Source organism: Uranotaenia lowii, chromosome 3 (assembly GCF_029784155.1).
Source record: "Uranotaenia lowii strain MFRU-FL chromosome 3, ASM2978415v1, whole genome shotgun sequence".
In the NCBI taxonomy this organism is placed as follows: domain Eukaryota; kingdom Metazoa; phylum Arthropoda; class Insecta; order Diptera; family Culicidae; genus Uranotaenia; species Uranotaenia lowii.
Genome location: NC_073693.1, coordinates 357,959,647 through 357,987,640, shown reverse-complemented (window position 1 = coordinate 357,987,640; position 27,994 = coordinate 357,959,647). Strand labels below are relative to the sequence as shown.

Genomic DNA, 27,994 nt, shown 5'->3' with positions numbered 1-27,994 from the left:
AGAAAAAGGTTATGGTGTGGCAAGCCATATGTGAATGCGATAAAATGTCTCGTCCGTCCTTAACCCCAGATACAATGAATGTCAAAATGTACGTGCAAGATATTTTTAAAAAAAATTTTGCTTCCTTTAATCAAACAGCATAACAATCCTACAACCTTTTGGCCTGATTCTACTTCGTGCGACTGCTCTAAGGATGCATTAAAATGGTATGAAGTCAACTAGGTTAACCGAAAGACATGAACCCACAAAACTGTCCAGAGATTCGACCAATCGAAACTTTTTGGGCTTTGACGAAGGCAAATCTAAGGAAATACATAAAACCAGCGAACATGGCTGAAAAATTCAAAAAAAATTTGCCTAAAATTGAAAAAAAGGTCGGAGAAAGCAAGAGAAAAGTAAGAGAACTCGAATTCCTTACAAAAAGAAATGCTACATTACTTCAGAGCAGAACTTTAGAGTAAAACGGGTCAGCTAGTGTTACGTATAGAAAAGTTTTATATACAAATGTTCAAAGTGTAATTCAAGAAACTTTTAAAAAATAATTAAGATCGGTGATATGTGAGTGATAAGCGGTTTGAAATAAATGTCCGTTTAATTAAAACTTTGTTTATTGATGAATATCCTCTAAAAGTTTGAAAAATATTCACATATACATAAAAGTGGTAACTCATCGAACCCTTTTCCCCCTCAAATATATTTTCTCCCCTTTCGTCCACACTCATTCCTCAAACCTTCATCTTTCGTCATCTCAGTAGCTACCCCCATCAACGAATGAAAGCTCCCCTTTTTGGCCCCCGTCTCTCAAATTTCGCTACGGTTCTTTATTTAATAACAGCTAATTGTGTTTTACAGTGAATTTATTCTGTCTCGTGCAATTTTGCCAGCGTTGAATCTTTTCTTGGTCCTTTTTATGCCACTCTGTTTTTTTTGCTACGATATGCTCTGTTCTGCTGCTCCCTTTTATCATATTTTTAGTTGGCTGCTCTCGGTGTTATTTTCTGACGGTTGGCATTTTAATGTCGCGAACTTGGTAGAATTTTTTTCTTTTTCTCTCCGTGTCTGCTGATTTTTTTTTCTTTTTTTCAACTTTCTACGCCGATGATGTTGGAATTGTTGCTATTGTTTCGAGCTTTGGTCGAGGGTAACTTTTTTTTCTCGCTGTTGTCGTTTTTAAAATTTATTTTTCGCCCGTTTTGAGCCTCAAGCGCCATTTATTCCGTCGTTCTACTTCTGTTTTTTTTTTGCGTTGATTCTCCTTGAAAAAGCTCATTCAGCCCGCATAGGTTTGGATCAGCTTGTTCCACTCGGCGGGGAAATTTCGCTGCAGATGGGCCAATGTTTTCTTAATCTGATTCATCTCAGTTGGGGTGCACTGAGGACAAGCGCCTCGTAGCACGAATGGTGCCAAACCTGAAAGGAAACAGAAAAGGAAAAAACGTTAAAACAGTAGGAAAAACCAAAAATAAAAATGTTCAAATTAGCTCCCCGCTTCCGCCAAGTGATGGATTTTTAATGCAAAACTGGTTGTTGTAATCTGGTTTACGCTCCGTGTGGTTGCTCTATGGCTGATAGCGATGGTAATGTCTCAAGTCCACTTTGCTGGTGCGCTTCAGCGGATTCGGCGAAAGAAATGAGATGATTAAATCTTAATTTATTTGACTTGCACAATCTTGCCGCTTTCATCCTTTGAGGAAAAACTAACGGCTTGATTCATTTGTGAGCTTCCGCGAGGGTTCATAATTGAGCTGGGCGCATTAATTTAAAATAAAATAAAACTTTGAAGACTTGATAGATTTTAAAACACTGAGAAAATAGAGAAAAATTGAAAAATTACAAATTTTTATAAATTATGAAAATAAGAAAACAAAATTGAACTAAAATTATATGTTTAAAAAATTTGCAAAAAAGAAAAAAATTTAAATAAGAGCTTGTGAAAAATTTAAAAAACTTCATCAACTGAACAACGTTGATAAATTTGACATTATTTTTGACAGTTCTGACAATTCTGATAATTTTGACAATTTTGACAATTTTGACAATATAGACAATTTGGACAATTTGGACAATTTTGACAATTTTGACAATTTTGACAATTCTGATAATTTCGACAAGTTTGACAATTTTGACAATTTTGACAATTTTGAACATTTTGACAATTTTGACAATTTTGACAATTTTGACAATTTTGACAATTTTGACAATTTTGACAATTTTGACAATTTTGACAATTTTGACAATTTTGACAATTTGGACAATTTCGACAATTTTGACAATTTTGACAATTTTGACAATTTTGACAATTTTGACAATTTTGACAATTTTGACAATTTTGACAATTTTGACAATTTTGACAATTTTGACAATTTTGACAATTTTGACAATTTTGACAATTTTGACAATCTTGACAATTTTGAAAATTTTGACAATTTTGACAATTTTGACAATTTTGACAATTTTGACAATTTTGACAATTTTGACAATTTTGACAATTTTGACAATTTTGACAGTTTTGACAATTTTGACAATTTTGAAAATTTTGAAAATTTTGAAAATTTTGAAAATTTTGAAAATTTTGACAATTTTGACAATTTTGACGATTTTGACAATTTTGACAATTTTGACAATTTTGACTATTTTGACAATTTTGGCAATTATTACCATTTTTTTTTTTTTTGACAATTTCTGCAATTTTAACAATTTTGAAAATTTGACAATTTTGACAATTTTGATAATTTTGACAATTTTGACAATTTTGACAATTTTGACAATTTTGACAATTTTGACAATTTTGACAATTTTGACAATTTTGACAATTTTGACAATTTTGACAATTTTGACAATTTTGACAATTTTGACAATTTTGACAATTTTGACAATTTTGACAATTTTGACAATTTTGACAATTTTGACAATTTTGACAATTTTGACAATTTTGACAATTTTGACAATTTTGATAATTTTGACAATTTTGACAATTTTGACAATTTTGACAATTTTGACAATTTTGACAATTTTGACAATTTTGACAATTTTGACAATTTTGACAATTTTGACAATTTTGACAATTTTGACAATTTTGACAATTTTGACAATTTTGACAATTTTGACAATTTTGACAATTTTGACAATTTTGACAATTTTGACAATTTTGACAATTTTGACAATTTTTACAATTTTTACAATTTTGACAATTTTGACAATTTTGACAATTTTGACAATTTTGACAATTTTGACAATTTTGACAATTTTGACAATTTTGACAATTTTGACAATTTTGACAATTTTTTCAATTTTGACAATTTTGAAAATTTTGACAACTTTGACAATTTTGACAATTTTGACAATTTTGACCATTTTGACAATTTTGACAATTTTGACAATTTTGACAATTTTGACTATTTTGACAATTTTGGCAATTATTACAATTTTTTTTTTTGACAATTTCTGCAATTTTAACAATTTTGAAAATTTGACAATTTTGACAATTTTGATAATTTTGACAATTTTGACAATTGTGACAATTTTGACAATTATGACAATTTTGACAATTTTGACAATTTTGACAATTTTGACAATTTTGACAATTTTGACAATTTTGACAATTTTGACAATTTTGACAATTTTGACAATTTTGACAATTTTGACAATTTTGACAATTTTGACAATTTTGACAATTTTGACAATTTTGACAATTTTGACAATTTTGACAATTTTGACAATTTTGACAATTTTGACAATTTTGACAATTTTGACAATTTTGACAATTTTGACAATTTTGACAATTTTGACAATTTTGACAATTTTGACAATTTTGACAATTTTGACAATTTTGACAATTTTGACAATTTTGACAATTTTGACAATTTTGACAATTTTGACAATTTTGACAATTTTGACAATTTTGACAATTTTGACAATTTTGACAATTTTGACAATTTTGACAATTTTGACAATTTTGAAAATTTTGACAATTTTGACAATTTTGACAATTTTGACAATTTTGACAATTTTGACAATTTTGACAATTTTGACAATTTTGACAATTTTGACAATTTTGACAATTTTGACAATTTTGACAATTTTGACAATTTTGACAATTTTGACAATTTTGACAATTTTGACAATTTTGACAAAATTTTTACAATTTTGACATTTTTGGAATTTTATTCTCACACTCGATGTATTGTCAGGTATTTTTTATGTTTCAGATGACAGATGATTATTTTTCCCATCAATCGCTCGAAAATCGGCCAATGGTGTCCAAAACCTTTTCAAAATTTCGCAGAAAACCACCAATGAATGTCGAATCAATGACCAAACATCGCCGATCCATCTAGTCTTTTGAGGCAGGGGATATTTAACACCTCCACGCCGTTGAATTGATTACTTTCGCTGCTGACATGTGGCCAACAACGGAAAACTATCACGCCATCAGGCCTGCGGGCTTCAGCCGAGCGCGGAGCCCAGGTTGATGTGAATGGGCTTGTGCGTGTGCTTGCGTTGGTATGTGTGCAGAACACACAGCCGCAGCATCCCATTCTTCAACCAGTCAACAATCGGTTTAGCGCAATTTGTTAGAGCAGATTATCGGGAAATAGATTTCCATCTACTACACTGCAAAAAGCTTTGATTTTTTTCAGTGCGACATATTGTTTGCCTTCGGCTAAATTTTATTTTTAATTGAATGTTTCTGGTTTGTTAAAATAAATTTAAATTAATTTTTAAATGTATGAGCTATAGAAAGCAACAAACTCATATTTGCAGATTGACGTATCTAACTTTTTTCGTCCACTGCCTTATGAAAAGTTTTTTTTTGCGGTCAACTTACTCTTCAATCGTTTTCCCACAGGATCGCAGGGCACTTCTCCGAGGGCACATTTGAGCTGCCTCATCAGGTATCGCTTATCGCTGAGGGCCTTATCGAGGGCTTCATCCGAAACCTGAGATTTGGTGGTGCTCGTTTCTTCTGCTGCCTGACTGAGGGATGCCAACGCTAGGCAAACAAACAGAACGATGAACATCGTTGAAATCTGACTTTTGTTCAGCAGAGCCATTTTGTGTTTCTGTAAAGAGAAATTGAAAGGGTGATTGTGAGATAATTGCAATTCAACAAATCAATTCTGCAGAAGAGTGATAATTATTGTAGCATAATTAAGGGAATTGAGCTTTTCGTTAAATAAAAAAATTGTTTAATTTTAATTGCACGCCTAATTCATGGAACCCACAATCGAAAAAATAAAATGATTCAATCGATGTTAATCAGCATCAGGACGACAAATCAATTGGGGTTGAATGATGAGAGCACAAAAAATTACGTGATGCAACAATCAATGCGATACAAATTTAAATCATGGGCTATCACAAACACGTCATGTAAAATAATTGCTACACTCGAGTAGCAACAATTTAATTCGATCCGACAGGAATGAGCATTTATCACGGGGCTTAGAGGGGGTGGAGACCTTACAATTCACCTAAAAGTATTCCAGAAATTATTTTAGATAACTTTAAAAAATTAAATTAAATACTCTTTAAGATATTTTTACTTTATTTTAAATCATAGTAAAACAACGAAATACGTTACTTGAAACCTTTTAAAGTGGACAAAAAAACTTTTATATATATTTTCATCCTGTAGCTCACACATTTAGAATAATCCGATCAATTTTTCTTTCTACAGTTTTCCCAATTCCGATGATGATATATCTCAAATTCAAGCCAAGTTGCGAAATAGACTGAGTCACTAAGCGATTGTTTTCAAATTTATCAAACTCTGAGGTCTTTCTTTCGTTCTGGTTCAAAATACTTCCATGATTTATAGCAGGATTTCTAAGTAACGTTCATATGAGAAAAAATTGCATTTACTTCCGATTGATTATTACTTTGTTTTTTTTTTTCAATTTAAACAATGATTTCCCTACTGTTAGGTGTGCTAATTTATTTATAATTTAAAATTACGTGACTTTAATCATGTAAATAAGTGTTTTTTTTTGCATTAGAATAAAATCATTGATATCCTGGGTAAATACTTTAAAAGTGGTTTTCAGTGATCAATCTTCGAACAGGCATAATTGGATTTGTTAACATTGCCAAACTTGTAAATAAAAATTTCTACAACTATCAGTTGTTTTTAAGTCTGCATCATACGCTTCTTTTGATGAAATGAAATCTCTTCGGAGAGAACACCTTGTGTTGAGTAAAAGTTTAGCCGTTTGCATTCAACTTTTCACAGGTAAAGGTTATGTGTAATATTGATTGTCAGTACATATACTCTGGACTGGTTTTAGAAAAAGGCAAATATTTTTTTAGATTTGATGAAGAATAGTTCACGGACATCACTGGTTGTGGCATTAGACTGAGTCGATTTGGGGTCATTTTTGAATTTCTTAAACCCTGGGGTCTAAAAAGCTTCGTCTTGGTCCAAAACTCATCCATGATTTTTTGCAGAATTTTTAAGTAACGTTTACTTGAGTAAATTTGGACTTTTAAGTTTGTATGGGAAAATTGAATATTTTGTACTGAAAAAATCAATAGCATTTTCGTTTCTTCTGTGGAACCGAGCCAGCTGATGGTTTTTGTGCCAATTTATAAAATTTTTAAAGGAAATTTCTGCTGAACAACTTTGTCGAAGACCGTAACTTCGTATATGATTAGGAAAAAAAAGTTATTAACTGTTTAACAGGGGTATGTATTTTGGCATTCATAAACAATAAACTCAATTGACATCACTGTTGGATGTCTAGCTAGGTATTGCATGACTTCTTTTCATACAATACTCCGCGAGGCTTCAGCAGAGATGTCAATTGAATTGATTGCTTATCAATGCCAAAAGACATATCCCTGTTAAACAGCTCATAACTTGTTTGCCTCATAAGATACTTTTTTTTTCTTTTCTTTTTGATAGGAGTTCAACCCGTTAAGGTAAGGTTGCCAGAATTTTTTCCACTCCCATCCGGGCCTAGCAATTCCGGGCATTTTTTCAAAAAAACCTGGCAAAATCCGGGTATAGATTTCAATTTTTAAAATCCAAAAACCGGGCAAAAACCGGGCAAAATTTAGGTTAGGTGTTATTATATATAAAAGCAAAGAAAAAATGCATAAAAAAAGAAATTAATATTTTATTGATGTAATTGCAGACTTCCCAAAAGGTTTTGGAATACTTAAATATTTAAAGGTTTATAAAAGTAAATCAGCGAAATTATTTGAAACAACCGTTGAAAATTTCCATACCGTTAATCGATTTTGCTGAAACTTACTCAAAAACTTTGATTTTTTTTTTGGTTTCTTTGTGGAAATTGTGAAAAATCCGGGCAATATCCGGACTTTTTTCACGATATCCGGGCAACCGGGCCGGACCGGACTTTCTCGAAATTTTGCATCAAATATCCGGGCAAACCCGGATAAATCCGGGCAATCTGGCAAGCTTACGTTAAGGTCATTCTTCCTCGCTAATAAGATACGAAGTTACGAAGTTATAGTCTTGGACAAAATTGTTCAGCGGCACAAAAACCATCAGCTGGCTCGCTTTCACAGAAGAAACGAAAATGATGTTGATTTTTCAGTACAAAACATTCAATTTTCCCATACAAACTAAAAAGTCCAAATTTACTCATGTAAACGTTACTTAAAAATACTGCAAAAAATCATGAATGAGTTTTGGACCAAGACGAAGCTTTTTAGACCCCAGGGTTTGAGGAGTTCAAAAATGACCCCAAATCGACTCAGTCTATTGTGGCATACAACTCAAGTTCAAATTGTTTTTGGTACCTTATCGAAAATTTCGGGTAGATATTCATATAAAATTATAATATTTATACATGTAATGCAAAATCCTATGATTACCTGTGATCATAAATTTGAAATTAGTCATCGATGGTAAAAAATAATGCGTGTCACCCCCGTTGACGGAGTTTCGTTGAAGATTAATATCTTAAAAAAAAACAAAACTGGTGTGCAAAATACTCAACTTACCATAAAAATTTCCTGTTTAAAATTTTTTATTCGCATTAAAAACAATTTTAAGTTGAGAAATGGTTTTCAATATTGGCAATAATATTCCTGTTGTTTCGGTGAACATTTCCACTAAATCAATGTGAATACCCGTAAAACTCTCTCTAGTTGATATGGTTTAAAATATTTTCAGCTAACATTTAATTTGTGTCCACTTAAATAATTGTTTGATGAATTTTTTTTTACGATGATGAAAAATTAATATGAAAAAGGCATATTTTTGGAAAAAGAATGTCCGAATTGAAAATTGATCAAAACGAATAGAGTAATGAAACGATTTTTTTTTTACTAAAGGGTGATACGGTCAAAATTTGGTCAATATCAACTTGACGTAATTCTATCAATTTTGCATTTAAAAAACTTGAACACCCCTCATTTTGAAGGTGTGTGTGTGTGTGTGTAGAATGTTGCTCCAAATTTGATTTTGGAATTCACTCTTCAGTTGTCAAAATGCCGTCCAAGGAAGAAGAGCAGCGTATCAAAATTTTGCTCGCGCATCGCGAAATTCCGAGCTACTCGCACGCAATGCTGGCAAAACCGCTAAAAGTTGCCAAATCAACCGTTACAAATGTGATTAAAGTGTTTGGGGAACATTTGTCGACAGCCAGGAAGTCTGGATCGGGGGAAATCGAAAACCGGAAGCCGCTGGGACGACAAAGAGAGTTGCCGGTAGTTTCAAGCGAAACCCTAACCTCTTTCTCCGAGATGCCTCAAATATTCTGGGTGTATCGTCTACAACCGTGCATCGAGCCAAAAAACGAGCCGGACAATCGACTTGCAAGAAGGTAGTGACTCCAAATCCCGATGATAAACAAAATACAACGGTCAAAGCGCGATCCCAGAGGCTGTACACGACAATGCTGACGAAGTTTGACTGCGTGGTAATGGACGACGAAACCTACGTCAAAGCCGACTACAAGCAGCTTCCGGGACAGGAGTTTTATACGGCAAAAGGAAGGGGAAAGGTAGCAGATATTTTCAAGCACATGAAACTGTCAAAGTTCGCGAAGAAATATCTGGTTTGGCAAGCCATCTTTACCTGTGGCTTGAAAAGCAGCATTTTCATAGCTTCCGTGACTGTCAACCAAGAAATTTACGTGAAAGAGTGTTTGAACAATCGTCTGCTGCCTTTCCTGAAGAAACACGGTTATTCCGTACTGTTTTGGCCGGATGCGGCATCTTGCCATTACGGTAAAAAGACCATGGAGTGGTACGCTGCCAACAACGTGCAGGTGGTTCCCAAGGACAAGAACTCTCCCAACACGCCAGAGCCCCGCTCAATTGAGAAATACTGGGCTATTGTCAAGCGGAACCTAAAGAAGACCAAAAAAGCTGCTAAGGACGAGCAGCAGTTCAAGGCAAACAGGCTTTCTGCGACGAAGAAGGTGGACAAGGTGGCTGTACAAAATCTGATGGCAGGGGTTAAGCGTAAGGCCCGGCAATTCGGATTTGGACAAGCGGAAGCCTAACTGAATATTTTTCCTGAATTTTATACTAATTAAACTTGAAAAAGAAATTTAATTTGATTTTTTAAATAAACGATTTCACCGATTTACACGCGTTTTCCCTTGACCAAATTTTGACCGTATCACCCTTTAGTTTTTGAAAGATCAAGAGAGCATTTGGCTAAGAAAACTTATTAACGTACACATATCTTTACCCGCCTTATATCGCAATTAGGGAAGAAAATCGAGCAGATCTGGTTTATCACTAGTTGAACCGAGGGATTGCAGTGGAGAGAGAATTCTTTACATTTGGAATGGTAATGATCAAAATTCAACAACTGCTTAACAAATTGCAACAATTTTCAACAATTAGCACATTTTCATTCTCTCTGAGCACCGGTTTCTCTCATTTTAACTTTAACCTTCTAATTCTCTCTAACAATTTGTCACAAATTATCACAAATTCAATCATTGGCTGCCAAATATGTTTGATCATTGACGATGATTCTCCGTTTATCTCAGTCCCCTGAGTTAAATACTTAGCGTGAGAACGCGATGAATTCTCATCCCTTTCCAATGCCGATCAAGACAACTCCTCCGAAATTATTTTCTCTCGGTCAGTTCTAGTTCTGAGAATATTCTCTGACAAAACGGGAAGCGGTCCAAAGCACACAGTGATTTCAACCTTCCAGATTTTGTCTGGATCTTCCAGACTTTTTGGACTTTCGCCAGACATTTTTTCAGGTTTCCAGAATTCCAGACTTTTGACATTTCTTCCAGATAATTCCAGACTTTTTGCGTAGGACGTAAATTGTTCTATGAAACTATGAAAATTCAAAATGGTCATGGTGAAATATGGCAGTAAATGATAAGAATTTATGAATTTTGAATGCAAAAGTGGTTGAGAGCTAGGAATAATGGCAAATGCTTGATGTTGTGCGTCAAATTGAGAGTCAAACAGAACACGTAAGTGATAGTGCCAGAAACAAACGATTAGTGGCTATCTGCAACTTTGGGATCTGGCGACCCAAAAAAAAAAGGTCACCACCTTCCCCAAAGGTTAGCTATTCAGAGTTTTCCAGATATTTCCAGACATTTTTTCAAAATCTTCCAGACTTTTTCGAAAAAAAGTTGGCAACTCTGACCACAAAGGCAAAGAGAGTGCTTTTTCTAGATGTAGGGGAGAGGAAGGCTATATGCGCATATTAAGGAAAGCACTCATTTTCTCCTATACTCCAAAAGATAGGAGTCTGAAAACTATATGCACATGAGCGGACATCTGTTTTATATACGTTAGTGAAATTTTTCTTTTAAAATCGCTTACAGTTTTTGTGAAAATAATTTTATAATAAAAGAAGTCAAAATAGCCGATTTCCGAAACTGGCGGGCTAAATGCGCATATTTATGTTTTTAGCTATATTTCATTACCACTTGCAATATTTTGATATTATTTAATTGAAAATGGTAGAAACGGATGTTAAGCATACGTCAAGGCCGAAATTTTGGTGAAATTTTTTACATCACTAGTTCTTTTGCATGAAACATAGTTAAGTATGCGATATGGTCATATTTCAGGGTAATATTTTTTCCATATTGTATTTTTATCGGATCAGTAGGAAGTTCTTCTTTTTTCGCTGTAAGATCGTGATTTGAGCGTAGATTTCATGTTTAAATGATAGAAAGTAAAAAATTTATAAGACTAATCTATTTTTCTTGATACAGGCATTTAACCTGCCTTGATATGGGCATTCAGAACCTGTCTCTTATTCCAATATCTTATCATTTACAACTTTGCCAAAAGCTTCAATTTGTTGATTTTCCGATTTCCAGATGAATAAGAAAGAAAAACCACTAAAATTTTTGTTCACAGAATCTGTATGCACAATAATTAAAGTTCAATATATTATAACAAAACTGACAAAAATCTTGTTTGAATTTTTAAATTTTTTCGACTTGATATAATAATTTAATTTTTATATGCCATGTGTTAAAAGCGTATTACCCTCAAACTGCACTAATTAGATATGATGAATCTCCAGCCATATCGTCAATCGGCTGTATGCGCATATTACCCAATATGCGCATATAGGAACACTTCCCCCTACGTCCATTCTGACTCTCCGCGCTCTTAACTCCATGCGAAATAGTGAGAAATTTGCTCTCGTTCGGGAGCGAGAAATTATCTTTTACATTACAAGAGACGATAAATTGGAATAGGAATGCACAATTTATCGAGAGAAAAATTGAAGTTGATCAGTGCTAGTATAGTGTTCTTACGGATGGAAATCTATCTCACGGGTGTTTTGATCGCAACAAAGGAGGAGTAAGAACGGGATAGAGGTGGCACAACCTTAACTTTTTGTATGAGATATGGTTGGTGCGGAGATCACATGTGTTGGGCATATTTACTGCGTGTATACACCTCTATCCCGGGCGTCTACACATTTCGACAACGTTACACGATTTGTCTATGTATCGGGTGACCAACATCTTTTAATTAAGTGGTCGTGAATCTCGTTTTTAAGGTTTTTTTCTCAGATTTAAGCTTTTTTTCCTTGAGAGCATAGGAAATGAAAGCTTAACTCTGAGGAAAAAAGCTTAAATCTGTCAAAAAAGGGGAAAAAAGGGGAAATCTCAGAGATGTGCTCCACACGGTTTGAATAACATTGCCAGGTTCTGTGTGAGACCAGCTTCCAATCGACGTGGATGTAGAACGACTTGACTCGTCTGCCACTGGCTCTCGTCTGACGAAGTGAGGGCGTTTACAATTGGATCACGCACGACATCACGATATTGCCGAACGATGACGGTCTGATGAGAGAGAGCGCGTCCGAAAGAGAACGAAGGAGATTCGCAGAGACAAATTTGTCGATGTGATGATATATTCGAAAACTGGTCAATTGGATTGCCAGTTGACATTGTAAACTATGTAAATAAAATAGTTGACATTGTTTTAACCTGTTTCGAAAATTAACCAAGATAGGTATTTCCCTATCTCACAGTGTCCAAACCCCTAAACACGCAATTTAGTACCTAAGGGTGATGATCGACGGGGTGATGGGCACGGCTGCACTCACACGAATGATGTCGAACTCCTCGGCAATCCAAAGTAGCAAGAGGAGGATACTGTCAAGCTTGACCACGTCAATTTCGTGGTACAGTGCGGCGGCCTGGAGGCAGACCCTGGGAAGACAGTGTTCAGCGTCTATTGTTACGACAATAAAGACACGCCCAACGTACAAGATCTCGCCAACGAGAACTTTATGTCCCACTGGCAGCAGGCTGTGGCGCAGCTCAGCGAAAGGAAGGTGGACCCATCGTCTGATCCCGCACATCGGGAGCTGGACCGGAAGAAGATACGGTGAAGTGGATTTCCATATGACGCAATACTACCGGTTTGGACATGAGGCATCGCCATATTGCCCACCTTGTGGTGACGAAGAAGAGAAGAGAAAAAAGGTTGGGTTGGCCTGTCCGAGGTTTGTGGCGGTAGGTACCAACATATTTACCGTCTGTGAGCCCAAAACGACAACAAAGAACGTGGTGCAGAGGTTATGTACAGATTCCAACACTTGGCATGCAGTCAGCGATGGGTTCACCCGGATCATGACTGCCCTGCAGAGGATCAAGAGTCAACGGCAGTCCGCGAACGGTGAAGGATGACTCCATCGCCTAGGAGCATCTGCGTAGTGGAGGCCATGGGTGCGCCGCGAATGGGTGTAGAATATCCCACCGCCGGGGAGTATCTGAGTAGTGCCGCCTCCTACGGGGGAAACTGCGGGGATAAGACAATAGCTTCCTCGTAGCGGACCATGAAGGATGGGAGCAAACCACGGTGTCGGGGCCAAATATCCTGGGGTTGCCAGCCAAAGAGATACAATAAGACCTGACAATGGTCGGAGTAGACTGACCCTTAACCTGACATCTGACTGTTCCACCTTCGGGGAGTATCTGAGTAGTGCGGCCGAACCGAACGATCGAAGCTGCGATAATAAGACTTTATCTTTTTTGCAGTGGAAATTGTTGGGAAAGGGTTACTCCACGTTTGTGGAATACCAATGGGTAGAGGGATTCTCGAGTGAGCCATTCGAGTAAGTGTAGGATGATGGAAATCATCCGAGTAGTTAAGTCACGATGATAGGCGTGAGTCTAGGATAAGCTGCTCACGATTGACACACGATGGCATAAAGGTTACAAACGTCGAATCCTGGATAAAAGGACAGGCTTCGAGTCGTTAGAGGAGAGGTCAGGCCTCGAGTCTTCAGGAAGAGAGGTTTGTGTAGTCAGCCCCAAGTCTTAACGACAAGAGGTCGGGTCTCAAGTTGCAAGCGGATAAATCAGGTCTTTAATCAACAAGAGGCTACCTCAAGTCTTTAGGAGGAGAGGTCAGATCTCGAGTCGCTAGAGTAGAGATCGGGCCCTTAGTCGTGCAGAGGAGAGGTATGCGTACGCCAACCTCGAGTCGATGCGAGGAGATGTCGGTTCTCGAGTCGTGAGAAGTGAGTTCAGACTTCAGAGTATTGCCTTGGAGCGCACTAGCGCGAGTAGACCTCCCACTATTGAAGGATAGTGTGGATTGAGGTGGATCTAGGTCTGCGGCGCCAGGTAGAGTTAACGGAGAAGAGGGTAAACACGAAGAATATCACGACTCTTCTCATTGTACCCATGAGCCCAGAGTTGCAAACTGAGAGGACGTGGTGGCTCGTCGTGCCTTGGAATAAAATCCGCAAATCGGGATTTACCACCTGTGGTTACCCAATTAAAAAAGTCCTGGGCCTATTTATTATTTTTATTTACATAGTATTCCGTCTCACGACATAACTTGACGAACAAAATTCCTAAAATTCACTCGGTTCATAGCAACCGTTCTCCAATTTCTCGGGCACCCCTGGGCCTATTTACTTTCCCTAAATAACGAACTGTTCCAGATAAAGTATGGTGTACGTTAGTATGTTTAATATACATTCTAGAATCATCGCATAAAACTCGTTAAAACAGCATTTATCAATCAACGTGGAGGCAATATACATACATATTTTTAGCTTCTGGCTAAATCGATAAGAATTACCCATACCAATTGGACGATGTTCAACATCTTATTCGCACATCCTGAAAGTACTCGAGAGAGCTATAGTTTTACTCTCAATGCATGCAGCGACAATATTTCCTGCTTCTCTCATTAGACAATTTTTCCAAATGAACCATCTGAATTTTTAGCAATCTGGTTGCACTGCTTATCGCAGAGAAAACAACAAGGTTGTTTTCTAACTTGAATCTCGCGCGGGAGAGCGGATTTTTAAACATGGCGGACTTTTTATTAGATCTGATTTATACCGACTTGAAGTTACTATTTTTACGATCGTTTCCTTATTTGGAAGGAATTGCGCATGAACATTGTAAACGAATTATGCTATCATTTATAATGCGATTTTATGTTTGCTGAATTCATTCGCATTATTCAATAACTGTAAAAATGTCTTTCAGCTTTTAAATCCACCTTTCATCTCCAAGAATAAAACGTTTCACTGATAACCCGAATTTAAAATTTACAAAACCAATGAAACGGTGGCAAACTTATCAGAAAAAATTGACAATTTTTCCAAGTTTTCAAGAGAAGTTCAAAATATTTCCTTTTGAAAGGTTACAAATTGAACATTCACTCTTCAGTATGAGCCATTACAAAAATGCGAAAATTTGTCATCAAGGAACAAAAACACTTTTCTTAATATTAATATGACTCTAAAACTTTTTAATTCATTCTGGCATGTAGATAGAGATTAGGAAACAAAACTGGATGTGTCAACTTTCATTATGAGTTACTCTGTACAGGCGAGATCCGAACCGGGATCATACTTTTGCAACAAAAGCCTCTGATATTGAGAGATGATATTGAGAGAAGTTCAGAGAATCGACACTTGGGTGAGAGGATCCACAGGCCTTCATTTGAGCATACATACACCCATATTAAATAATCGAGAGGGTTCGAATCCGGAATTCTCGGACACCGAAGACCCATCGGTAAGTACTTCATTTTCTTCTCCAGGAACTGGGTTCTCGAAATTTGACCGATTCCTCGGAAACACTTGATTCTTCAAAATGTTCATGACTTATAGACTTTAATATTAACTTTTACACCAGCTTTTATTAATACAGGGTGCATTGTTATCCCAAAGCAAAAAATGGTAAACAACGAAGTCAAATTAATTTCTGCTTCCATGTTTTACGTTCATAGGAGTCCAGTACTGGTTTTAAAAATATGAAACATGCCACATTCCCATTAACAGAAAATTTAATCGAGAAATATTGAAAAAAGTGATCTATCTTACCCCGTTGTACGGTACTTCGATTTGTATAGGAATCATTTTTTGTGATTATGAGTTGAATGTTTTCAAGAAAAAAATATTTAAACCGGATGTCTTAGTGAATCATGTAGTCACTTGCTCTAATTTGGTCTTATTATTTTTGAAGGGTATTTTAGAATCTTTGGAAAACTGTATCTCATAAGAAATGTAAACCATACATGTATTAAGAAACAATAGCGATTAGGTTTCCCACCGGTTATCAAATCCATAGAGCTCCCCTAGTGTTCCCGCACATAAAGCCATCAATTAATTCCCTCTCACTCAATTGTAGAATTATTGTGCCGCCATTTGCTGCACTACTTGAAACATGTAAATCCATGTTAATTTTTGCTCCAGCTACTCTCTTTACAATGAATGAAAAGTGCTAAATTGCAAAATAATTGCTAAATTGACTGCAGCCAGCAATAGCAAGAGTGCAACATGCATCCGTGTTTTGGGGTTGACCGACAAAAACAAATTGCTTCCCGAAGCAAAATGTGTTTAATGCGATAGCTACTTTAATATTCCGCGTTTCATCCCACCACCAAATCGGAAGTTCACTCGACAACATCTCTCCAACGCATGGATGTCAAATGGGGTGGTGAAAAAAAATGTAATCAGCGGAAAAAATAAATCACAAACAACAACACCTCTAGCCTAGCCATGGTATGGAAATGCAACAAATTGTTGATTGCTCACCATGGCAGCAACTTATAATAATCTCACCCTCATTAATGTCAACATTGACTAGGGACCAGACAACAACAGAAAAAAATAAAACATCAACAAAAACAACGACAACGACTGAACGTCCGTCAGGAGGGGCTTAATCCATTGTCATCCTGTGGTGTTGGCGGTTTTTTTTGTTTTTGTTTTTACTATTTTCATTAGGATTCGTGTGACAACCATTCAGAATGGAAGCTTCATTCACCTTGTAGCCGGAACGTGTTGCGGCCATCAATGCTTCCTTTTTATGGGGGTTGATGTGCCACCCCCCGGTGACAAACTTCCACCTTAACGTACCATAACCATTACCTACTACTATGTATTATATTCTAGTGGTGGATCTAGTAGGCGTGTGGATCAGAAAAAGTTGACAGTTCGGTTTGACGGCCGGTCGAACACCGCAGAGTCCAATGTTGATGATTGTTTTTGAAGAGAACCGGGAAAAACCGCGATGAATTATGGGATGACTAACTAATCCTGTGCATAGGCGAAGAGTCATTTTCAAAATTCAATAGATTTTATGAGATTTATGAGCTGACTTTCAGCAGGCAGCGGTTTCTATGAAACTATAGAAACGGCAGCATACGATAAGCTAACTCATAATTCAATTAAAATCAATAGAAATTTCAAGAAATCCTACTTTATGGAAAATGTATAGCGGCTCTGTGGTTTTGCCTCCGGATAGACATTCTTAGAAATTTTCAAATCACCTGCAGTCTTTAAAATTTTCTATTTCGTCACAATGAACGACAATATGTTTGAAGATTTTTTAAACGAGATTAAGACACCCGGGTTTTCTATGTCTTTTTTGCGAAAACTAGTGATTTTTTTTTTTGGTTTCATTCAAAAATATAATGCAAAACTAATTTCGGTACATGTAGCCTACTTTGCCGATGATTAAAAGGCGGTAGAGAGCAGAGAGAAAAAAGTTTTTACTTCGCAAACAGAGCAGACTGTGAAAGCAAAATTGTCAGATTGCCATAACCAATTCGTCGAATATTTAAAATATTGAACAGTTGGAATGTTATTGTTCTTGAGATGTTAAAGATGTTGGAGATGTTTTGATGATTTCAACATTTAATTTTCTATCATTTGATTTCGTACAGAGTTGCCAAAGGTTTTGAGTCACCATTTGCTATGGTTTGCAAAAACAAAAAAAAAAGGTTGAAAGGTGCTAAATCGAAGCAATCGAAAGATTCTCTTTAATTCAACCACGGTATAAGAAAAGTTTAGATATCGGTATTTAGATAGCAACTTACTATCTTCTTCAGCGACCTGTTAATCATTTGCTCTGAAACCTAATGTGCATTTTTTCTTATACACACCTGTTTTTGAGATAGTATTGAATCAGCTTTGAGATTTTGAATAATGAACCTGAGTGTGCATTACGAATCTCACTGCGTTCTGAGATTCATCATATTTTTGTTTGATTTCTTTCCAACGTTTGCGATAATTGGATGTTAAATAGAGGGTTTGAAGAAATAAAGGACATCCACAAAATAGGCAATTCCTTCACAGATGAATAAACTCACAATGAGGTGAGTGCCAATAAATTTAAATTTTCATGCCACAACTTCGCAGAGGACTGCAAAGCGGTAGAAGAAAAGACCAAAAAAATAAATCGTCACAAACAGAGCAATTTTTTTTATTAAATAAATCTAGCAACACTGTTAGATTGCCATAAGCTGTGCAATGTTTAGAAATATTGTTTCAGCTGGAAAGTAATTGATTTGAATGTCTTGAGAAATACTAAAACTTTTTTCAAAATGTGATTTTTACAATTAATTGAAATCTTTCATTCCTTCCTTATGAGAAATTTGAAAGAAAAGACACATGTCATTCTCTGTGTAGTGAGCCTACTTGGTTGAATAATTCTACTAAATCAAAGCAATTGAAAGATTCCCATTAATTCAACCACGGTATTAGAAAAGTTCAGATTACGGTTTTTCGATAGCAACTTAATATTTTTTCAGTGAGCGTTTTCGATTAATCAAAAACGCTCATTGAAGAAGATAGTGAATTGCTATCGAAATTCGGGTATCTGAACTTTTCTCATAACGTGGGTGAATTAAAGAGAATCTTTCGATTGCTTTGATTCAGTAGAATTATTCAACTTAGTATGGGGTGTATTCAAAAAAATGTATCACTTTGATTTTGACTTTTGAATGCATCAATGGAAATTGATAAAATTTTCAGTGAATCTACCTAATAGTAAGTGTACAAAATTTGCTGACAAGCTTCCAAGTGGTTTTTGAATAAGCGTCAAATACTGAAGCTCATTGATTAAATTTTTTGGCAGTATCGAGAAAAATCCAGGAAAGTCCGGTGAGAGCTCTAAATCAACTTTTAGACCAAAATTCACGCGGTGAATCGTTCAAGGATTCCTAGAGGATCTAAAAATAAGTTTTTGATTGATTCCTTGAAGTTAAAGGGAAGTGATCAAAAACATAAATGTTTCTTGTTGGTTTGTCTAGCTGATTAATAAACAGGCCTTACCTCATTTCTACAAGGTAAAAAAGTTGTCCACTGTAAAAATTCTTAAAATACGGTGATCAAATCCTGCGAAAAATATATGGACCGCTAGCGGGGAGATATTTTGAAAAATTTTGTAATCGACTACAAAAAAAAACCCTTAACGGGAACCTGGCAGGTTTCCAACCTGAAAATTTTCGCTGAAAAGTCAAACCTGGAGCAAAAATTAAAAAAAAAAATCATGTCTAGTAGGAAGCTGACGATCTGTGGAAGCTGCTAATCAGTCAGGGTTTTCTAACAATTGACACGATGAATGGCTTTATATACAAATAAGACTGCCTCTCTTAATACGAATTTTTTCCCTGCATAACCCCAATAACACCAATAGGTCGAAAAAAAATTGATTCTCTGTTTTGGTTGGATTTTGAATCTTGCTATTCTGCGAAAACTGTGGTGGAGGGATATAATATCCAATATTTTGATTTTGTGCCGAATGAGGTCAATCGGCTAAACTTGTCTTTACCTCTACCAAATTGAATATATCGAATTATTTTGAGAGTCAAGCTTCAGGAAACAGAAAACGTTATCAAAAACAGCCTTGATTTGTAAAAAAAGGATGGCTTATAGTTTACATTATAGATGGCGCACGTTTTGCCCAAAAAATTAAAGTCGTAAATATTCTTCATTTGACGTTATTTCAAAAAATGACTCTACAGAACGTCATAAAAATTTGTTTTTTGTCTTAATTTAAGAGGTTTTCAGCCACAGGCCACAAAAGTTTGATTATGGACAAATTATTATACTATGCAGTTGCTCTGAAAATTTTATCAATTTCTATCCATGCATTCTTAAGTTGCTAACAAAACAAAGTGTTGCATTTTTTTCTAAATGTACTCCTTAGCCTCACAACACATATTTGAATGCACAAAAAAGCAAGAACTTTATTTCGGAAAATGAGATAACTTTATGTTTACCGTTTTTACAACACAAAAAAATTAATTCAAAAATGACCCCAAATCGACTCAGTCTATTACAAAATTCAAAAGTTTGAGAATGAGTTAAAAGTTCAAAAATCAAAACCGAAGCATCAAGATAAAAGATCATAGAAAACAAGACAGTGAAAATAAGTTTGAAATTAAGATACTACATTGAATGTATGAATCCGACATTAGTAAGGTAATTTCCAAGTTCTCTTTCATTGATCTCTATTTCAAATCAAAATGACACAATGAGTATTCAGAACTTAGCCTAAGATTTCAATAATTGGAATTTAAAATGATAGAAAAATTCCAAAAGAGGAAGGCGTTTTTGAAAAATTTAAGCAAAAATATTTGTTTTGAAAATTTGAAATTTCTTTTTTAGAATAAATAAGCAACTTTATTATCGAATGTCATGAGATGTGAAATCAGTATTGACCTTCCTTATCGGTTAAAAAAAGTTCAATTAGCCGGTTAGGGTCATATAGACCCGGATTTCTATTTCGGCTGTATTTTCAAAACTACTAAAACAATTTTAATAAATTATACTATTTTGGAATTGTCTATATTTTCACGATCTATTTAAAAAATATATTATTATCTGGATGGCGGCTAAAAATTGAGTCGAAAGACAAAATGGCAAAAAAAGATGGCTTTCTAGAACAAAGGTCACGACCATCACGGTTCGAATTGTAAAATTTTTCTATGTTAGCTAGATTTTGGCTGAATTGAAGATTTATTTGAATTTTAAAAAGGTTTTAGTTACTATAACACACGCTATGCATGGAAATTTAAAAAATAAAACACGATTATTCAGTGTCTTCCTTCTTGAAATCCATTGTTTTTTTTTACTGAATAATCAGCTAAAACTGGATTGATAAGGCTGGAACAAATATCATTTTCTTCTTTTGTTTCCCCCACTTCGAAATTTCCAAATACCCGAAGGGGGGATCTAAATAAAGATTTAAGTATTTCATGGAAATTTTGATAAAAAATTCAAGTTTCCGAAAGATTACAGGACCAAAAAAAAAAAATTGGAAGATGGAAGTAATTTCACCATGTGTATTCTTGATTTTATTGAATTTTTCAATTAAAAAATTACATTATTTTATAGGTTTTGTGCAATGATATAGTATGCAATTTATTCCAATTTATTTGTTTTTCGCATTATTTTTTATTGAGCCCCCCCCCCCCCGCACCTTCAGCGGTGTTCGAACTATGAAAGACAAAAAAAGGATTTATTTTGTAAAAAAAATTAAAACCAATGAAAAACTTACTAATTTTTTGCTTATTTGCCTCTTTTTTAATCACATTAAAAACCGCGAAAATCACACAATGAGAGATTTCCAGAGATCGCCGCGCCTTATTTATTCATAAAATGGATCAAATATGCAGATTCTATATTCTTGAGCTTAACAAAGGGTCGTTTTTCATTCCTAATAAGCCCGGAAAAAATTTCAAATCCTTCTTTTTTCACTCAGAGTTGGAACATCGCAAGGGAAGGATAATAAAAAATAATGCGAAAAACAAATAAATAAAGATTGCCCGAACGCTATTTTTCTTCTTAAGCAAAATGGCATGCTACATCATTGCACAAAACCTATAAATCTTGTTGGTTTTAATAGAAAAATTCCATAAAATCAAAAAAGAAAAGGTGTTAAAACTTCCATCTTCCACAATTTGCATTTTGGTCTTGAAATCTTTCGGATATTTGATTTTTTTTCGAAATATGCATAAAATACTTCAAACCTTTTTGCTTTCCTGACTTCAGTTTTTTTTGAAAATTTCAAAGGAGGGGGAGGGGGAAAAAAGAAGAAATTGATATTTTTTTATGCCTAATATTATTTGATGAATAAATTTAAAGTTTAAGAATAATTTTGCCCCGTGGAGCAACATCGATTTACCTCACATTTAGTCCTCAATTTATTGAAATTTTATGAATTTATACTTAAATTGGTCACCCTAGAAGTCTCTTCAAAATAAATTTATCACTTTCGATTAGAAATAAATATAATTATAAATAAAAACATTTTTTTCAAAAAAATTCCATAGTTCTCAGGAATTTTCTAATAACCAGCTGTGATTTGTAAAACCAAGCCATTTTAAACTTTAATATAAGCTCTTAATCTACCTCAAATCAAATCAACAAAATGTTTTCCAATACGACTTAAGCAAAACGAGTCATATTTGTTGCAAAACACTCATTTTTCAAAGACTTTTTTACTTTCAGGTCGGTTTCTGAAGACCATAAAAAATAAAACAAATTTTTAAAAAGCATCTGATAACACACATTTGGTTGGACGATTTGAAAAATGCACAATTTATAAAAATCGGTTCATTTGTTGACCCTGACCGGCTTATTGCCTAATTTCTTGCTGGGTTAGTATTATAGCCCTATTCAAAAATCTAAAAATGAGAAATTTTAGAGCTTCTCATTTTGGGAAAAGTTTGAAAATTTCATGTATCCAGCTTCAACCGTTTCTGAAATATCGCCTTAAAAAGGTACAGTTTGGGTCATATTGATCCTAATCGCTAAGGAAGATTAGTAACAGAAAGATATATCTATCATAGTAACACTAATTTCCCAATTTTCTACAAACTTTAGTAACTACCTCTCATTTCAAATTTAAAATTGAATTGCCTTTAACTAAATTTTTAAACATTTTTATTACGGATTCTACGTCGGAGAATGGCATTAAACTTGATTCATAAATGAACCATTGTTGGATATTCCCAAAGCCACTTAAAAAAATTTTTTTTTCTAGGATTAATTGTTGTTTTCATCGACTTTTTTCGACGAAAATTAAAACAAAAATACTTGCCAGTTGGTTCAAACGTTTCAAGCTACTTTTGGTCGTTCCTTCTCAGTGGACCTAAAAATTGAATTTATTTATTTTATAATTTTTCATTTTACAAGAGCAAATTAAAATGGAAAATTATACAATAATAAATTTAATTTTAAGGTCCACTGAGGAGGAGCGAAATGCCAAAAGTAGCTCGAAACGTTTGGACCTACTGGCAAGTATTTGCGTTTTAATTTTCGCCGAAAAAAAGTCGATGAAAACAACAAATAATTCATCGCGCGATTAACCAGTCAATATCGAGGATTCTATGCCAAATAAATGTTCTCCAGAAATCAGGTGAATTAACAGAATTTTTGAAATAAACGCAATGGTTTCAATTGAATTCTTTAATATCTTTAAGTTGAATACAAAATAATGTTTCTAGCTAAACCTCCTGAATATTTTTTCCGCTAATGTTGAATACTGGAAACCTTCAGCGAAGCAAATGAAAGGTTCGTCGCTTAAGCTAAGGCTTCATACCATTGAAGTCACTCATCAAAATCAGTGGCTTTCGTCCATCATAATTGCCAGAAACTAGTCAAATGTTAATCTAAGTGCATTAAAACTGCTAAGTATCGGTTCAAGTTTGGAAATAGCATAACATGAAAACATTATGTTTAAGATATAATAAATACGACCTGTTTCCAAGTAAATTTAACAGTGGAAACAATTTCATCCAAGCAATCTCAAGCATTTGTACTTGATTCATATCGCCACCATTAAAAACAACAACCATCTAGCCAAGCCAATGCAACGGTTGCTGAGACATGCAAGATTATGCAATACACTTCTTGGCTTCCCACTCTTAGCGCGAAAGAAGAAAAAAAAGCAAAATCGAGCGTGGCTTACTTCGATATGCAATGGCCCTGCTGATGGACACATGAAACATTAAGTTGATTATTTCACTTACTTTTCAACTGGTTTCTTCTTTCTTTTTCTGCTGCCGCTGCTGCTGCTTGATGAGGCAACTTCTACTTCAGGTACGGTTTTGTTTGGGTCCAATCGAACTGATGTTGTTTGTTTTTTTTTTGTTTACTCCGGATGAAGATTGTCAATCCTGTGTTTTAAACAAAACGGATGAAAAAACAAAAACAAATGACAACTTTCAGCGAAAATTGTTCGACGTTATCAAACACATTGAGCCAGCCACGGTTGGTTGCACAATCACGTTGTCCCGAGTTTTCCCGGGGGAAAATTTTCACAACCATGCACTCAATTTGGCAGCTTTTTCTTTCTCGAATTTGCCAAAAAGCTTAACTCTAGTTTGGATGCAGTTTTCCCTTGTCGGGTTTTTCTGTTTCAAGCTTTTCCTTGCAAAAAAAGCTGAAAAACTTTGGCCTTCCCCCCACAAACGACAAAGCACTGATAAGAAGCACTACTGTTTTTGGCGCAAAATTCGTCCCTCCACACCCTCGCTTTGGTTAGTTTTAAGTTGCTGCGCGGTAATGAAATTTTCGTTCGAATAAAAGAAGGAGCGGTTCTTCGGCTTTTCCGGGGAAAAACTTTAACCGATCGAGAAGCGAATGACGGAAATTCTCACCACTTTGGAGGGAAAAACTTGACAAAAAAAAACAACCGACAGATAGGAAACTAAATTTTCGGGATGAAACTTGTTCCAAACTGCACTCCAGCAACAGATATTTAACTTTTTTCTTGGGTAAATTTTCAAAGAACACCGATGAATCAAAGTTAAAACGCACTTCTAAAAATACTAAACTTAGCCGAATATGTACCTGTATGAATGGAAAAAAGGTGTAGGTCGTACGACGTCGAGGTTGAGATCGAAACTGATTGGAACGGGCGAGTACGGGTAAATTATGAGTAGATGCTTTACTTGAATCGAGGGGCCTATGAATGGATCGAGTGAGTGAGCAAAAGAGACAGACGAACAAAGTAATGGGGCAGACCCAAAGGCAGAGACACTGCATAGTTAAAGAGCCGGGTAGGTACCTGGGTGCGTCATTCGATTCATAAAATATCACACTTACCCGACAATGCAATGGTCTGGTTCGACTAAGCGAAGTGTGGCTGCGGCTCAAACTGTGGCGACGAGTGGCATGTCAATTGTCGGCAAGGTAACAGGCAGTCTGGACAATTTAAAGTTAAGAAGGGGCGCCAGGTTGCTTAAAAAGATCAAGAAGCTTTAAAAATTGATGCGCTTAAATATTGTCCACTTCAAACCAGACAGATCAATAATTCGGATATACGTCTACCCTTATTTTTAACTGTTTTAAGAAAATATTTTCATTCGATAGTTCTACCTTAATGAAGTAACTGTACCTAAGCAACAAACACGACAAATACGCAAAAGATGGAATGAATTTCTTTTATGACCTTTATAGACATTTATTCGAATCTTTTGAATGAATTTAAAACTCAATAAATCACTCAAAAAATCCTGTGAATGTTACCGCCGTCCGTTCCGCTGGTTATTTAGTCCCTAATAACAGTTTTTATGACTGTAAGCATCATAAATTATAAGTTCTATTAATGTTACGATTAGTTCAAACAATGAGGAACAAGTTTGTAGAAGATTGTTACTCTATACGAGTTTACTGTGGTGTTCCATTCGTAATTGAATGTGTGATTTTTTCGCATTTCTTTGATATTTCGTGAATGGTGTGTACAGATAAAAATCTCAAATTTATAGGCTTTTCCATGTTTCTACTATTCACTCGAGCACTGAATTCAAAAAATTAATTTATAAAAATCTTAGAAGAACAGGATTTGAGTTATGCTCAAAATATGATATTTTGCTAAATGAAAAATGTACTTTTACATAAAAATAAACTGTGTCTGGCTCAATTTGAAATCTTTTAACTTCATATCAAAGGAAATCTGAGTAAATTTGAGGTCGATTGCGCCAGCTCGAGCTAGAGCTCAAGCTGAAACTTTCAGAAAGTCTTTTTTTCACAGAATGGCACTAATCTGGAGGTTGCCGCGTTGAAAATAAAGATTTTTATTCTTATTAACTTCGAATGGAAATGGCAGCTGGTATGATTTGGGTTGATATTTTTTCGAGAAATTTTCACAAAACCTTGTTCAACTATTTAATTAACACTCCACAAAGCTTGAAGACTCAACTATGACGGGAAAAAAAATTTTAGCTATTCTTGTGATAAAAGGACATTTGAGGTTGCTTCACAAAATTCGCTGTATTTTTGAATTTGATCAAAAGGTGTAAAAATATTTGATCGGGCTGGGACCGAAGAGGTTTATTACTGTCCAACAATTGATTTCATTCCTTTTTGGACGGATATTTTTATAGAAAATATCGTAATCATTTTTTTCATTGGGTTTTTCTTAATTTTTTTTATAAATAATTTTTCTAAGGTCTGACTGTTTGAAATTTTTTTTAGATTAAAAAAAAGGGGGGAATGTTGGCCACCAAATCAAAATTGACCTAATAACATGAAAAGTTTATGAGTTAACTCAAAACTGTAATTTCATGATTCATTTCGTTATTGAAAAGTAATTCTTTATATAAGATTTTTTTTCAACTATTTCACGTTGAATAAAATTTACAGAATACTTTTTATAACTTTTATTTGGCGTAAGAAAACATCACAGATCGGATAAATGTATGTTAAGTTATGAATGTGTTTGAAAACACCCAAGAAACAACACATTACGTGGCTCATTTTTTTTTAGGTTTTATTTTTGACACTTTACCAGTATTATGGCATTCGTGTCTATATGTGGCTCATGTGTATGGATCAGGAGCTACCTAACAAACCGTCATTAAGCTGTCAGAATTGGCTCCGCTGAATCAATCGACTTCATTCCAACTTCAGGGGTACCACAAGGCAGTAATCAGGGCCCTTACTGAATGGCACGAATTACAACAATACCTCGATACAGTAGTGAACTGGTGTGCAGTCAATCTTCTAGTTTTGAGTGTTGCTAAGTGTTGTATCATAACATTTGGACGCAGGAAACAGCATTTTGTTCACAATTATAATATTCTGGGCGAACAATTGCATCGTGTAGACCAAATTAAAGATCTTGGTGTTATTCTAGACAGTCATATGACTTTCAAGCACCACTACTCTGCAACTATCGAGAAAGCTAACCGGATGCTGGGATTTATCTTACGTTTGAGCAAAGAATTCACTGATCCTGTCTGCCTGCGAGCTCTATACTGCTGTTTGGTTCATTCAACATTAGAATCTGCAAGCCTAGTGTGATGGCCATTTGAAGCTGTGTGAATTGCGCGTTTCGAAGCAATTCAAAGACGATTCGTACGATATGCTCTTCGGAAGTTGCCTTGGGAGAACCCTCTTAACCTGCCACCGTTTGCTCAGCGTTGTTTTCTACTGGGACTTCACACACTCTCGGATCGTCATGCAATCGGCCAGTCACTGTTCGTGGCGAAGGTTTTACGAAATGAAATCGATTGCTCATGGCTTCTTTCTCGATGTAATATATATGCCCTTGAAAGAGCTCTGCGAAATCGTGACTGGCTTTCACTAGAATCAAGAAGCACACGGTATGGTAGTAACGACCCTTTACGTTCCGCAAAAACAAGCTTTCTACGTTTTTATACGCTTTTTGACTTCAATGTATGTACAAAAACCTTTAAACGACGGATTGAATCTTATTTAAGAGACGAATTGAGAAATAATAATTAGAAACATCATCATTCGTGCAATGTAACTTTCATGTAACCTTAAATTAAGTATATCATTAAGACAACTATGTCAGATGGTTTTTAAAACAAAAAAAAATAAAACAATGATTCCCCACAAAAGCAAGACAAAACTGAAATAATAAGCATATGAGCATATTTTTGTTATGAACTATACTGCCGTTTTACGCCGAAGTGACGCATTAACCATTTTTGTTTTTAACGAATAAAAGCGATTTTCTCTTTTTCCTCTTTATTCGTTTAGCTGGGACTTTTCCTAAAATGTGATCTGTAGAATTTATGCAAAGATAGATGACAAATGCAGCCTTTTGAAACACAACTCTTCATTTTGCGTAAAATTCGTACAATTGCTTCAAATGGATATGTGTCAGTTCGGCGTATAAAAGTTTGTTTTGATTTGACGATTCTCCGTCGGAGTGACATTTATCCTTAGTCTTGTCGTGCAATTGGAACAAATTTCGTTCTTTAGTTAAAATTGCTAGTTCATTGGATCTTTTTAAATAGTATTCGAGTAAGGAAGAAAATTTGAGTG

General features: G+C 35.1%; 1 protein-coding gene across 1 annotated transcript; it reads right to left on the bottom strand.

Moving 5' to 3' along the window:
• Positions 1-586: 586 nt before the first annotated feature.
• LOC129751864 (putative odorant-binding protein A10) lies at positions 587-24,654 on the bottom strand. Its single transcript, XM_055747617.1, has 4 exons — positions 24,548-24,654; positions 23,725-23,871; positions 4,829-5,063; positions 587-1,410 (listed from the first exon to the last, which is right to left on the bottom strand). Exons 3-4 carry the CDS (start codon positions 5,052-5,054, stop codon positions 1,271-1,273), a joined length of 366 nt encoding a protein of 121 aa, XP_055603592.1. The 5' UTR covers positions 5,055-5,063; positions 23,725-23,871; positions 24,548-24,654; the 3' UTR covers positions 587-1,270.
• Positions 24,655-27,994: the final 3,340 nt, after the last annotated feature.

Excerpts from the sequence above, each read along its gene's own strand:
- LOC129751864 (XM_055747617.1), bottom strand. The coding sequence starts at position 5,054 with ATGGCTCTGCTGAACAAAAGTCAGATTTCAACGATGTTCATCGTTCTG. Across the intron at positions 1,411-4,828 it reads TGTGGGAAAACGATTGAAGA|GTTTGGCACCATTCGTGCTA; the intron begins GTAAGTTGACCG and ends GTTTCCTTTCAG.